The 15252-nt window shown below is 41.7% G+C and overlaps 1 protein-coding gene across 4 annotated transcripts in view; it reads left to right on the forward strand.

Annotated features, from left to right (window-relative positions):
* The window catches only part of LOC108919860 (V-type proton ATPase 116 kDa subunit a), a 35250-nt gene extending 26523 nt beyond the window's left edge, over window positions 1–8727 (forward strand). For all 4 annotated transcript variants that reach the window (XM_018728160.2, XM_018728169.2, XM_018728180.2 and 1 more), the window contains 3 exons: window positions 4–121; window positions 445–616; window positions 7464–8727. In XM_018728160.2, coding sequence (XP_018583676.1) covers window positions 4–121; window positions 445–616; window positions 7464–7557 — 384 coding nt within the window. In that variant the 3' untranslated portion in view covers window positions 7558–8727. The remainder of the gene's footprint in view (window positions 1–3; window positions 122–444; window positions 617–7463) is intronic.
* Window positions 8728–15252: the final 6525 nt, after the last annotated feature.

A 15252-nucleotide genomic window follows, 5' to 3' on the forward strand; every position in this document is an offset into this window, starting at 1 on the left:
CAGTTTAACTTTGGAGATGTGGCAGTCAATCAGGCAATTCACACCATTGAGTACTGCCTGGGCTGCATCTCCAACACTGCCTCCTACCTGCGGCTCTGGGCTCTGAGTCTGGCCCATGCACGTGAGTGTCAACCACCATACAGGAATATATCCATATGAGAGATATTTGAGAGCTGCATTACCTCGTCACAGCCTACCTGTGTTGCCACTTCTTGACAGCAATCCAAAGCACTCACCTTATAACTTCTGCTTTCCAGTGGTCCCCCCCCCCCCGTAAACACAATTGTTACATATATTTATGGAAAATGTCATTTGCCAGGCCTTGTCATGAAGATCTCACACACAGATTCCTTTACCAAATGCAGGGTACACAAATGAGTGAAGAATGGGTCAAACTGCATTCTTTGCTCCTGCAGCTTTCTCGGTCGTTCCTTCATCCCACAGAGCTGTCTGAGGTGCTGTGGACCATGGTCATGCACATTGGCCTGTCCTCACGGAGCTATGGTGGCTTTTTCGGGCTGTCCATCATTTTTTCGTTCTTTGCCACTCTCACCGTGTGCATCCTGCTCATCATGGAGGGGCTGTCAGCCTTCCTGCATGCCCTCCGTCTGCACTGGTAAGTGTGTTTCAGGAGCACTGCCTACAGTACTTTGAGTCCCTCAGATCCTCATGTGGCCCAGTGTGAATTCCCCAATTTGAAAAGAATTACTCAGCGTGTGTGTTTAAGGTACCATATTTATACATGTTTAGATTCACTTTATTGTTCAAACAACTGCATTGATAGCATGGTGTTTACTAAGTTTACCTCAATTTCAGTATTCTGCTTTCATCTGGTAATGTCTTCTCACTCTGAAAAATACTGTTTTGACCTCTCTTCCATAGCATTCGGTGTTCATTTAATTTAACCTTTGCTGAGTGCTCTGTTTAACTTGTGGCTCATTTCGAAATGTTAGGATGAGTAATTTTCCATCTATCTCAGTTACAGCCTTGGGGCAATATTTCAGAAATGCTATGTTGTAAGAGTTTGAAAGGGGAAAAAATTCTTGCTTAAACAGAGCTCTGTGTATTATAGTACAGATTTTAATTTTTCTTCATATTTTGTTTTTAAGCAATTAAGTGTTAGTAGCAGCCCTACCCTATGATTTTGAAATCAACTTCACCCTGTTTGTTCTGGCACAGGCTAGAGAATAATACTTCTTCCCCTGGTTTTGTAAGTTTCTTCTGCGTACCGTAGTTCAAATGGAGACCTCCTAAAGCTTCCTTCAACGTAGCACTGAGTTTCATGAAGTTGTAACTGGAATTTATTTTCCAGGAGTTTTATTTCCTCAAATGTTCCTTCCTGAGCAAAGCAACTGACACACAGATTTAAGGGTACAAAACAAAACTCTTATGGTTTTATTATATTAGTAAAAAGGATTTTCTCTGCCACATAGTACAAAATTGCACAGCAAAAGCTATCCTAGCCCATGTGATGTAAACATTTTGGGCTATTCAGTACAAGTACGTAAGCTCACTGTGTGGCTCTAGCACAGTTATCATTTCATATCATGTCTTTGACTCCTACAAAAGAAACAGATACAAACACTGATACCCTGAATGTTCTTGTCTGTTTTCCACACTTAAGTACTTTCTCCTACTGGGAGAGTGAATCTTTTTCTTAAAAAAAGCACTTAATTCTAGCTTTTTGACCTCTTGTTTTAATCTCCACTGTCGCAACTCTCTTGCAAAGTCTTTGCCTCTGTATTGAGACATTCCTGCATCCTTTCCATTCTGTTCTCTTTAGCCTCTCAACGGATGTGGACTGGAACTGTGATTAACAGAGGGTCCAGTTTACATTTTTTTTTTTTTTTTTTTCCCCTCCCCATAATTAATGGGAAAACAGTGTTGAGATCTGGACCATTCGAGTCCTCTAATTGTTGAGTTTAATTTGTGAAGTTTTGAAGCTAATTTGTATGTTGTACATGGGATTGCTCCAATAAGTAAAGGTGATCACTCTAACAATATATTAACAGCTAAAAACTTTATTTAATAGAGGTATTTAATTGTGCTATTTTTCAGTTAGCATCTTCACTTTGCTGAGTATATTTTGAGTCGTTTACAAATAACTATTTACATTTATTTGCTTAGCAGACGCTGTTGTCCAAAGCAACTTACAACAGATACTATGTAGTGTTACTAGCCCACACACCTTATTCACCAAGGTGACTACATTGCTAGATACACTACTTACAAGGGGTTACTCATCCATGCATCAGTGAAACACCCACTGTGTCACTCACACACTATGGGGGAACCTGAACAGCATGTCTTTGGACTGTAGAGGAAACCAGAGCACCCAGAGGAAACCCACGCAGATACGGAGAGAACATGCAAACTGCACACAGACTGAGGGAGGATCAAACCCACGTTCTCTCGCACCATGCGAGTGCTGTGAGACAGCAGCGCTACTCCCTGTGCCACCGTGCCACCCAACTATTCCGTGAAGCTGCTGTATACTGTATGTCCTGGACTGATTACTATGTGCAAGACATGGTTTTCTGTGGGAGGTGAGCATATCGATGTGCTCAGAATGTCCATGATGCTGAGAACTCAAGGAATCAATTGTCATGTCGTAATTTCAAGACACTCCTTTTCCCAGTTCACTCAAAAACACATACACATTTTTAATGTTACAGTGATGAATAATATTTCACTGGACTGCAACTCAAACCTGTGGGTGCCAGTAACAGTGGTATGCAAGCAATGTGACTTTACGGAAGGAGTTTTTTTAAAAAAAACTAATATCGTAGATATGTGCTAATTTTTTTTTTTTTTTTTTTTTTTCTCTCTCTAGTACCATTCATTTGTAATTTATTGTAATAACCTGCATTACTGAGGAGTGTCATGTTCGAGTAAGAAAAGATTTTTATTGTAAGTTGAATTGTGGGAAAGGTATAAAATAATTGTTCAACTGCTGTCAGGACTGACAGGGATTATAAGAGTGCAGGTGCTGGCTGGAGAGTGTGAGAAGGTAACGAAGAGAAGCAAGAAAGAAAAGCTAAGGAAGGATAAAAAGGGCTGGAACGGCTGGGTTGAGGTGCAAGTTCTTGAGGAAATGGGGTCCTCGGACCGAGAGCATTGTATGGGCGGTACAGTGGCACAGCAAGTAGCGCTGCTATCATACAGCACCTGGGTGGTGTGAGAGGATGTGGGTTCAATCCCCACTCGGTCTGTGTGGAGTTTGCATGTTCTCCCCATGTCTGCCTGGGTTTCTTCGGGGTCCTCTGGTTTCCTTCCACAGCCCAAAAACATGCTGTTCAGGTTCACCCATAATATGTGCGTGACAGAGAGAGAATGTGTTCCACTGATGTATGGATGAGTGACCCAGTGTAAGTAGCATATCTAGTAGTGTAAGTCACCATGGTGAATAAGGTGTGTGGGCTGATGATGCTACATAGGGATAGGGTTGGGGGCGGGGGTGACACCCAGGACAGGGCACCAGTCCATTGCAAGGCACCCCAAGCAGGACTTGAACACCAGAGCTGCCACACAGTGGGCACCAGCCAAATCTGCCGCATGACCGCACCTCCCCTCAAACTGCAAATGACTGGAAAAAAAAGCTACCAAAAAAAATTAAAAACAGAGTGCATTATTCAAGAACATTCTTTAAATTACATAATAGGGCATAGTTCCTAGGTAGGAAAAGTGTTCAAATGAATCTTAGCGTACGTAATAGGACCGTCTTCATTTAGGGACTTTGGAATTGGTTGATGTTATATATATATATATATATATATATATAGAATTTTTTTTTTTTCTTTTCTTTTCTTAAACTGTATATCCACAGACATTTCAGAAGGGGCTTTCCCAGGGGTCACTATGAACACTAGCAGCACTTTCTCGGCAGTTCAAACATGACTATATAGCTGGTAGTGTTGTGGTTAGAGCTACTGCCTTTAGACCCAAAAGTCACAGGTTCCATTCCCACCTCCAGCTGTACTTACTCTAAAATTGCTCCAGCTGTATAAGTGGGTAAATACCTTAACGTTGCTTTGGAGAGAAGTGTCGGCTAAATGAATAAATGTACATACTATTTCCTCAGACGCTAACCAGGATTCAGCGCTTCAGCTCATGAGTTCCCCCTACGGCTGAACCTGCATAATGTTCAGGGTTCCAAGCAGGGCCAGGGGCCGGTTATCTTGTGACTGGTTTGGAAATCCAGGGTGTACCTCACTGTGCAAGGAGGAGACAGGGAGCAAGGCATGTAGCAGACTTATACTGTTAGTCTGTGGGTGGGCATTGCTGTTTTTCCTGGCTGAAAGCCTGGAATACTCACACAGCGTGCCAGAGAGAAGATAAGTTTTCTCCCCCCTCTTCCCTCCTAAAGTTTTCATGTGCATAAACATTTGACCTGAGGCTTAATGAAACACATCACTTTTTATTTTTTTTTTTTTTTTTTTCCTTCCCCTGAATCCCTAGTAACAGGTTCTGTGAAGTACCATCTAGATGTACCTGTAGTCTTACTGAAAAAGCCAAAAAGCACTACTTGCACAATAAAACTTTTTTTTTTTTTTAAAAGTAAACTGCAGTCATTTCTAGTTATGGAAGAAGGCTCAATGTCAGCGTGTGTGACATCAGTATCTGTTGTACAACTCTTTTGATGTACACAAAAATAAGACTACATTTCCGAAGGGAAGAGGGATCAGTTTAGAATCCAAGTAACACAATATATGTGCTGGAATGGAATCAAACGCCACAACAGAGAGGCCTCTAGAACTGGGCAGTTTTAGGGATATTAGAGGATGCAGTTGCTTATAATTGTGTTCCATAGGTGAAACTGTTTTCTAGTTCTACTCAGGGCAATGAAATGAAATGTCATGAACTCTATTTAAAGCAACAGTCATTTCCATGCTTTGGAAAAAGTTTGTGTGGTGTTTTAAACCAAGAACAAATCATTTAGAGTTTTGTAAAAGAAAGGTTCCTGCCAGCCTGTAGGGTGTAAATTGACAAAGGTTAATTGTCATTGGTTAATTCTTAACTGAAGTGGGAATTGTTATAGGCTGCACTGGGTCTAATGCAGGCATTTTTGCGCGGGAGCAAAAAAGAGGTTCCACAATGAGATTGTGACACAAGCTGCTGTTCTTGATGAACTCTTTTATTTGTGCACTCAAAGTGTTCCTGTGCTGCATTTCGATAAAACCTCCAAAGAACGGTGTACCTTTCTTTCGGACACCGCAGTTCGGACCAATTATCATTTTTAATTAATTGAACTTTAAGAGGTATGGATGTTAGAGAAACATGTTCACTGGACTCTTCTGTGATTTAGAATCCTCCTGCTGATAAACATATGCTTTGCATTGAAGTTACTAGTATATAACACTAAATCATTCTCTTTTAACATGGATACTTGTTTGGCTTTGTTAAATATGTGGTGGTAGTGACAGAGCAATAGAAACCTTTAGAAAATGTGATCTCAGTACTTTTGGAGCAGTTTGGTTTTTCACTCTGTTTGGTGTTGGTGCTGTGAGACACTTGTCCTTGGCAGCAGTCCACTCTTCACTTTCTCCAAACATACTGGCTGCCTGATAATTGGACGCAGCCCAGCAGAGAAAACGCCGAAATGGAAATAAAGAGTTATGCGGGACATGACAAACAGTGTATGACCTAATAAAGAGGAACACACTGCTTTGGAAAGACAGAATTGATGTTACCATACTACAGTTCTCACTTAGCTATACACCTATCCCTCAGATGGCAATAAAAAATTGCTACAAAAATGGTCCCTTACATTAGCAGTGTCCTGGACAGTGAAAAATTGATGTGATAATATATACCATTTCTCATGCAACAGCATTTTTTCTGACAGTACTGTAATTTTAGTATAGTATGTATACATTGCTCATGTCTGACAAAGACACAACAGACAGAATAACCACATACATATGTTCTCAAAACAAAAAATGAGTGCCATGAACATAACTCCTATCCTTGGTTATCACTTCAGCACAGTTATTCAGACACAACAGTAGACATGTAATGAACATTCATGGGAACATTAAAATACAGAATATAACTTTCTATACAATTTTATTATACTTAGCAAAAGTTAATGTGGGAGAATGTGAAATCACACCGACTGTCTGTCAGTCACAACAGTTGATTATTGTGAATCTAGTATCATAACCAAAACAGTAAATTCTTTTTTTTTTTTTTTTTTTTCCCTTGCCGGGTAGGCTCCGGTTCCCCTGCGACCCCGTATGGGACAAGCGGTTCTGAAAGTGTGTGTGTGTGTGTGTTTTTCCTTCAAAGAAACTTCAACTTCTTAAAATTGTTTACCTGTTTATACAGCCAGGTAGCAAGCAGTTTGGGGTTAATTAGCTCTGTCAAGCTCATTACAACATGAGGTGGGTTACAAATCTGGGTCTTTTGCAAATAAACTAGAAACATGCAACTACTGCCTTTGTATTTAAATCCTTCCGACATGCCAGATTCTTCCAGTGTGCAGGACTGAGGACAGAATCAAGGTGCCTATCAGACATATGTCTTTATTTGTGCTATTTATAGAAACAGTGACTGGAGCAGGAGAACAGTGAAGGGCTTGATGTGGGGAAAAGTCTGATGAACAGATTCTCTCTGAAGGGGCATGGTCTGTCTGGCCACCCCTTCCTCTCCCCGCTTTCCCTCCACTCTGGAGAGGTTGTGTCTCTTAACACTGCTTGTATCGCTGGTCGGACACTTCCCATCTCAACATGCACTTAGATTTATTCATTTAGCTCATGATTTTCTAAAAAGAAACAATTATTTAATCCCTTACACAGCTGGGCAATTGGACTGGAGCAGTTAACAGTCAGTACATTGCTTAAGGGTCTCTACGTGCCATAAGTTGCTGTTTAAAATACAACGCAGACCTCCAGTAAAGAAGCCTAACATAGTCAACAAATTGCTCTTTAAGGAAGGATCATCCAGTTTTACGATCCTGTCTGGCCTTCCCCACCGATCACCTTAACTCCCTCAGGGCTGCAACTCATTGGGACTTGAGGCAAAAACCAATAGTTTGTTTACCATTTAAGTATGATTCTGTGATGTAGCTGCTTTTGTGAAAAAGCTGTAGGGATCTTTTCATAGTGTATTGTTTAACATTATGACATGATAAACAATGAATTTATGCAATGTTTTTAAATGTATGAACTGCAATATTTTAATTTAAAATGTTTCTGAAATAAGCGGGGGTGCTGTGGCGCAGTGGGTTGGACTGGGTCCTCCTCTCTGATGGGTCTGGGGTTCGAGTCCCGCTTGGGGTGCCTTGCGGCGGACTGGCATCCCGTCCTGGGTGTGTCCCCTCCCCCTCCGGCCTTACGCTCTGAGGTGCCGGGTAGGCTCTGGTTCCCTGTGACCCCGTATGGGACAAGCGGTTCAGAAAGTGTGTGTGTGTGTGTGTGTGTGTTTGTTTGTTTGTTTCTGAAATAGTTTTATGTTTCCTTCAGGGTGGAGTTCCAGAACAAGTTCTACACGGGACAGGGATTCAAATTTGTCCCATTCTCCTTCGATAGCATCCTAGAAGGAAGGTTTGATGAGTAAACCTACCCATGATTGTTCATCTCTCTTTGGGTCCTCTCATCTGCTGCCCCCCAGCCCAAAGGAAGTAGTGTTGTGCTGTGTACTATTTGACATGTGCTGTATTCATTGGTGTTTATTGTACATTGGCTGCAGGGCCACTGGGGTATTTCAGAGTGTTACTTAAAAATGATATAGAATATAAATATTTTTATTTATTCAATACCTGCTTTTTATGATTTGGACCTTTCTAGCTCAGCTGATCTCACTATAAATGTATCCAAAATCTGCATCTTTTTAGCCAAACTGCACACTCTTAATATTTTTGACAAAAGGTGCAATGGCTAAACTTTTAACAAATGTAAAATAACCTGGAAATAAAACAAAAAAAAAAAAAAATCATGGACCATTAAACAAAGCCCTACTTAACCTTGTCGCCAACATGTTTTGTCATTTTACTGATGTAAATTATGGATGTCCAGAATTCTTCAGGGTACCTGTTGTCTTAAAGGGCCTAAACTATTTATTTATTGTACTGGTACTCATATTTACAGAAGTTATTGGAGAATGTTCACTTTGTTGAAATGCAGGGTCCTTTAGTCCACTGTGGTTGAGAGATATACAACATACTATTCAGCATTATAGACTAATTTTACACTTCTTCACTGTGCTCACTTCTTAGTCCAACAAGTATGTCAAATTTTGTCCAACTATTCAGTAATAAAATGCTGAAACAATCATATCCCACTGTGCTTAAGTCACCATTGCCACAAAGCCTCTATACAATACCTTTGTCCCCCAAGTAGCTGTATTTAAACTGGGTTAAAGGCATGACTTGAAAAAAGTAAGAGCAGATTTATACCTGCCATCAAGCACCAGGTTATCAAAGAGTTTGATTACTTAGACTTCAAAAAGTAACTACTGTTGAGGTTATTTCTCACACTTTGTCCAGAGTCATAGTGAATTATAGCGAATAATAGTGAATTTCCATTGTATGGTAGATTCAGCATTCTGTCAATGGTTTCTGAATATTACAATAAAAAAGCAGTGCACTGTGAGATATTTGTACACTAAAGAGGAGACACGGTGTCAAAATTACCCTGTTATTGATGTGGACTACCATTTTTTGTGCCTGTTGATGGAAACTGAATTTTCACAGTAATCATGGTATACATTTAAAAAAAAAAAAAAAAAAAAAAAAAAAAACGTGCACAATTTCTGTGTCTGTTTTAGGAAATGAAGTTTGAGGTTTGTTTGTAAGCATTGTTAGTTGTGTGTGTTGTATATGTTGTGTATTAAATAAGCAGCTTGAAAAGGTTTTCTGTACATCTAATTTCTTTGTGCTTTGTGTACGACAAACCAGTTATCTACATTTATTACGTACAGTAAACAACTATCTCGATCCTTGTAGGCTGTCTTCAATTTAAGTACAACCAATTTCCATCTTTTATTCCAACTAATATACTATTTAAAGCTGATAATCTATATTATGGAACATTATTTCCTTTTAGATACGAAACTGAATTAGATATGTGCTTACATTTGTGAAATGTTTGCGTTTTTCATAGTTTTAAAAAAGTAAAATGTATTAAATAACAAGAAGAGATAATGTGAAACATTTACCAAGCATTTTGTTTCACCACTACAATGTTTTACCACACTGTTTAGAGTTTACATGTAGCAAGCTATATTGTATGTTTCCATTTACATTATATTTAGCAGATACTTTACTGAAAAACAATGTACTGTAAATCTCAGGAAATTATACAAAAGTACATTTTATTTAGTTAAGGTGTTCTGATACCACAGATGCAGGGTACTGGGACAGGAAAGGGAAAAATTAAATGGTTTTCATGTATATGTTGCTGACAACAGAAAACAACCCACTCCTTCCACTTGCTTCATAAATCTGACAGATAATTTGCTTGAAGATATCCAACACAAGTTGCTGGCTGATGAGGGCAAACAGCTCCAGGTGCCACAGATTACTGCGGTTACTTCATTGTATCCAGACATGGTGTTATATTTGGAGTATGAAACGATTGTGTACTTTGTAGAGTTAATAGTGCCGTTCAAGGATGCTATTGGTGTCATGTTCCCCAGAAGGAGCCAACAGGCAGAACAGTGCAGGTGCATTTCATTCAAGGCTAGGCAAGAGAATAGTCTGGGGCAGGCGGGGGTCGGTCGATCATCGTTCGATGGAACATGCAGAAGCCGGAGTGGAGACAGGTGGATGGACAGATGGAGGATTGACACTGAGGACCCCACCGCCCCCATGCTTCTCCCCACAGAAAAATGGGGCCTCGGACTGAAAGAGAACCGGCTCAGGCGTACAGCCGATGCCGCGTTCGAACTCACCGGGGGGCGTAGGAAGATGCTGTCTGAACACCAAGGTGCTACACCCTGGGCTCTTCACTCCGCTCTCTGTCAATGGGGGGGAAACAGTCCCACCCAGCCACCGCGCCCAAAGAATGCACCTCGGGAGCCCGGGCACCTCGCCTTGGGTCCCCCCGTACACATCCCTGCCTGGCAGTCATGGTGTCGAACGGCTCGCTACTGCAATCGTGCCGAAACCCCTCTGGAAAAGGTAGTTTCTTCTGAACATTTCAACTTGATCACCACCTGCACATTTAAGCTAAAAGCCAGACATGACTTTGGTTGAATTGTTCTTGATAAACAAACTTCACTCCTATACCTTTCCCCTCCTGTTTTTACTTATTTTTAAAGCTCAGGTGAAATATTTGTGAGAGAATTAAAAATCAGAGCACTAATGTTCACTCCATGCCATAGTATCCACAAGTGTTACAGTAAATGTTATTCCCGCTGGAACGTGACACTCAGTAATGCAGGTTGATACAATATAGTGTGATGACCCGAAGGAGTCTGGAATCGCGCTGAGGGTGTAATTCCAACAGGACTGGGGTTTATTAAAGGTCTGTACAGTAAGACTGAGTTACTTATGGCTCTCCCAAATCAATGTTCTTGTTTAGGCCCTTGAAGAGAAAGAAACACACATTTTGCTGCATTTTCTGTGCCAATCCTGTTACTATTTTAAACCGGACACGTCCATATGTGCTAAAAACACACTATATGCCTGCAGGGGATGCAGTGGCAGAAAGAATGTGGTCGACCATGGATTGCACATCATTCACTTTACATTTACATTTATTCATTCAGCAGATGCTTTTCTCCAAAGCGACCTACATCTCAGAGAATACAAATTGTGCATTACATTAGGAGAAAGAGACATAGTTGCAGATGTGTGATTCTTCGAATGTAGTCATTTTAAACATCTTAAGGAGGAAAACATTTTGCTAACAATGCTATTAACAGTTATGTTACATCATACTTAGGAGACATACGCAGCGGACTCAGGTGCACGTGCTTTTATTGTGAGGGGAAATCCACAGAATAATCGGGGACAGTCAGGGTTCGCTTGATTCGCAATCGTCATTCAAAACGGGATGTTCAGTAATCAAAGTCGAGGACAGGAGCACAAGTCAGGGAGCCAAAGGAGATGCCGGGGCGGGAAACCAGAAGAAGGGAGCAGGGAAACACAGTGAGTAGAGCACAGGGCGCGGAGCACTGGTTGCGGTGGCTCCTAAGAGGTTCCCCGATCTGTTCCAGTCTGATTGTGTCCTTTATACTCACGCGCCTGGATTATTGTAGTTGCAGATGCGGCAACAGGCGTGACAAGTTACAGAGAATTCTCAATTAAAAAATAAAATTCAGATTTAAATACATCTCTATTTAAAAATTGCCATCCCTACACACCAGTTTGTAGTAACTTGCCGCAGTCGTTCAAATGTCATCTTTTCAACAAAGAAAAGCAGACAGTTTGCTTTGATGCCCAAAACACCTCTTCTTTTAATGTGAGCCACTGTGTCATAGCTGCATGTGTATTGTTACATTTTGTGTCCTTATGTGATTCACAGTGGTGATCTTACACTTTTAACATGCAAGTCCATTTTAGATGTAAAAATTAAATCGTATTTTACAGAGGACTTCATTACAATCTGTCCCATTTCAAACCTTAAGCTATACGCATTCAATCACAAAATGTACGTTTTTTTGTTGTGCCCCCCCCCCCATATTTAGTTTTGTTAGATTAAACATACTTTGAGCGTTAGTTTGTACTGTTAGTTTTAGAAAACTATTCCACTTTCTTGAAATGAGCAAATTTTGGTACCAGGTTCCAAGCACCGAATATTCCAGTACCTTTAGGGTCTGGTGGTTTCTAGAACCTTGTGGTACTTTCTAAAGTGTTCTGGTGCCTTTTAGAATCTTCCAGTGGCTGCAAGATTCTGTAGCTAAAACTTTCATTTTTCAATTCAAACTGACTGACATTAGAAATACTAGTGCTTTTCTGTAATCAGTATATTTACATTTATTTATTTATCAGACGCATAGGGGGTGCGGTGACGCAGTGGGTTGGACCACAGTCCTGTTCTCCGGTGGGTCTGGGGTTTGAGTCCTGCTTGGGGTGCCTTGCAATGGACTGGCGTCCCGTCCTGGGTGTGTCCCCTTCCCCCTCCGGCCTTACGCCCTGTGTTACCAGGTAGGCTCTGGTTCCCCGCGACCCCATATGGGACAAGCGGTTCTGAAAATGTGTGTGTGTGTGTGTGTGTGTGTGTATATTTATCAGATGCTTTGGAGAAAAGCAATTTCCAGTGGATACTATGTGGTGTTATCAGCCCACACGCCTTATTCACTGCAGTGACTTATATGGCTAGATACACTACTTACAATGGGTCACTCATCCATACATCAGTGGAACTCACACACTATGGGTGAACCTGAACAGCATGTCTTTGGAGTGTGGGTGGAAACTAGAGCACCTGGAGGAAACCCACACAGACACAGGGAGAACATGCAAACTCTACACACACTGAGCAGGGATTGACCCCACATCCTTTCATACCACCCAGGCACTGTGAGACAGCAGCCCTACTTGCTGTGCCACCAGTAAACTTTAGCTAGCAAGTAGTGGAAAATCTGACATGAGAGCTTTAAAAAATTTAGTTACATTGTGTTATTCCATTGACAGGTTTCTAGCAGGACTGTAGAGGAGGGAGACTGGCCTGTAGTTTTGGACCCCATTAGCATCCAGAGAGGGTTTTTTTACTAGAGGTGAAATGAGAACAGTTTTGAAGGCAAATTGGAAGCAGCCAGGGGAGAGCGAGGAGTTGATTTTAGAGAGGAATGTGGAGAGTTGTGGGGAGATGGTCTGTAGCAGTGACGATGGGATTGGATCAAGCAAGCAGGTGATGGCTCTGTGTAATATCAGAAAGTCGGCGATTTCAGATTCTGAGAGTGGCTTGAATTCGGAGAACATGTCTTTGCAGGTAAGTCCAGCGTGAACAGGGCAGGGTGATGCCTAGAACTTGTCTATAACTGTGTTGACTTTGTGAAAAACAAAGCAAAATCATCCGCAGTGAGAGGAAGAGGATGAGGGGGTGGCGGCAGACACAGTGCGGATGAGAAGGTGGCAAAGAGTCTCTGTGGTTCTTTAGTTGCAGACTGTTTTGTTGTGGTAGAAGGAGGTTTTAGCTAAAGAGACAGCAGAGTAAAAAGTAGCTAAGAGTTGTCTGTAGGCATCCAGATCCAAGTGAGTCTTGGATTTTCGCCATCTTCACTCTGCAGCCCAGAGTTTGGTCCTGTTAGCTTGTAACGTTTCAGTCAGCCATGGGGCAGCACTGGGGTGTGCTGGTCTGGAAGAAAAGTGGACAGAGAAAGTGAAGGGTGGAAGATAGGGCAGAGAGGAAAATGTTAGTGACATCGTCTGTTGATAGATCCAAGCACTGTGCAGCAGAAGGGAGAACGGACAGCGTAGCAGAGGCAAAGCAGGAAGGCGAGAGGGATTTTAAGTTGCGGTGGAAGGTGACAACGGGTGCAGAAAAAGGCGAAGAATTAGTGGTGAGGCAGGGTTGGAAGGAGATGAAGTGATCAGAGACATGCAGCAGAGTAACAGAGAGGATGGGACGACCACAGTTGTGGGAAAATACAAGGTCAAGACAGTAGCCCACTTTGTGAGTAGCAGGGGATTGGGACAGGGAGAGATCAAAGGACTGCAGGAGTAACAGAAGGCCGCTTGCATGAATATCATCGACATGCAGGTTGAAGTCACCCAGGAGAATCAACGGAGTGTTGTCCCCTGGCAGAGAGCTGAACAAGATGTCAAGGTCATCCAAGAAGCAGTCGAGAGGGCCAGAAGAACGATAAAGAACACAATTCTTAACCACCTTCCTGGTAATATTTTTTTCTTTTGCTTCTTAATATATAAACATTTATCCTGTTCTGTTATTTTATTCAATTCTCTTATTCCTTACAGTTGTTTTAGCTCTACATTAATATTTTTTTCACTACATCATCACCACGTCCTTATTAAAGTTTAACTGTTATTCAGTAAGGGGGGCATGGTGGCGCAGTGGGTTGGACCGCAGTCCTGCTGTCCAGTGGGTCTGGGGTTCAAGTCCCACTTGGGTACCTTGCGACGGACTGGCATCCCGTCCTGGGTGTGTCCCCTCCCCCTCCGGCCTTACGCCCTGTGTTACCGGGTAGGCTCCGGTTCCCCGTGACCCCGTATGGGGCATGCGGTTCAGAAAATGTGTGTGTGTGTGTGTGTGTGTGTGTGTGTGTGTGTGTGTGTGTGTGTGTTATTCAGTAAAGTTGGTGGCATGGTGGTGCAACGAGTAGCGCTGCTGTCTCATGGCACCTGGGTGGTATGAGAGCATGTGGGTTCGATTCCTGCTCAGTCTGTGTGGAGTTTGGATGTTCTCCCTGTGTCTGCGTGGGTTTCCTCCCAGAGTCCGAAGACATGCTGTTCAGATTCACCCGTAGTGTGTGAGTGACAGAGAGAGTGTGTGTGTTTTACTGATGTATGGATGAATGACCCATTGTAAGTAGTGTATCTAGCAGTGTACGTCACCACGATGAATAAGGTGTGTGGGCTGATAACACTACATAGAGTTTGTTGGAAGTTACTTTGGAGAGAAGTGTCTGCTAAATAAATGTAATACATAACCTTAGATAAGGGCATGTGATTATTATTATTCTTGTTGTTGTTGCACACAGGTACAGTATAGTTTGTACCTTTTTCCAGACCTTTTTTAATTCATTTTTTCTAAAGGAATATATGTAATTAATTTATGGTGAATTGGGGTTGCATGACTTCAGATTTTTTAAAGTCAACAGTTATGTGATGAAAGTCGAGTCAACGTTGACTAATCGCTGATGACGTCATGAATAAAAACACAGGAGAAGGGAATGCTTTGCAACAACCGACAATCTGTTTTCTCAGACTGATTACATATACTAACAACAAACGGGTCATACATAGGTGCTATATACATATGTATATACATATATATATGACAGGTTGCAATTCAGCAGCAACAATAACACTTCTGTGCAACAATAACACTTATATGCTTATGCTACAACTCCCATTTAAGTGCAAAAGAAAAATGACTGATGCAAAATAAGTAACGGTGTAAAACTTAGGGAGGAAAACTAAACTCACGTGCGATCTAGCCTGTAAGCCAACTTGCCGTCAGCCTACCTGCTCAGTCAAAGTTTTTACTTTTTTGATCTTGGTTTGTGTATAAGAAGATGAGGGGATCAAAGTGGGCTAGATGAAGGCTCGCTTGCTGTCGCATGATGGCACTCCCATCCAGAGAAAAAAATTCTCTCACTTGGGGTGCTGGTGGCTGGGACAGC

The sequence above is a fragment of the Scleropages formosus genome, chromosome 20, assembly GCF_900964775.1.
Source record: "Scleropages formosus chromosome 20, fSclFor1.1, whole genome shotgun sequence".
NCBI lineage: Eukaryota > Metazoa > Chordata > Actinopteri > Osteoglossiformes > Osteoglossidae > Scleropages > Scleropages formosus.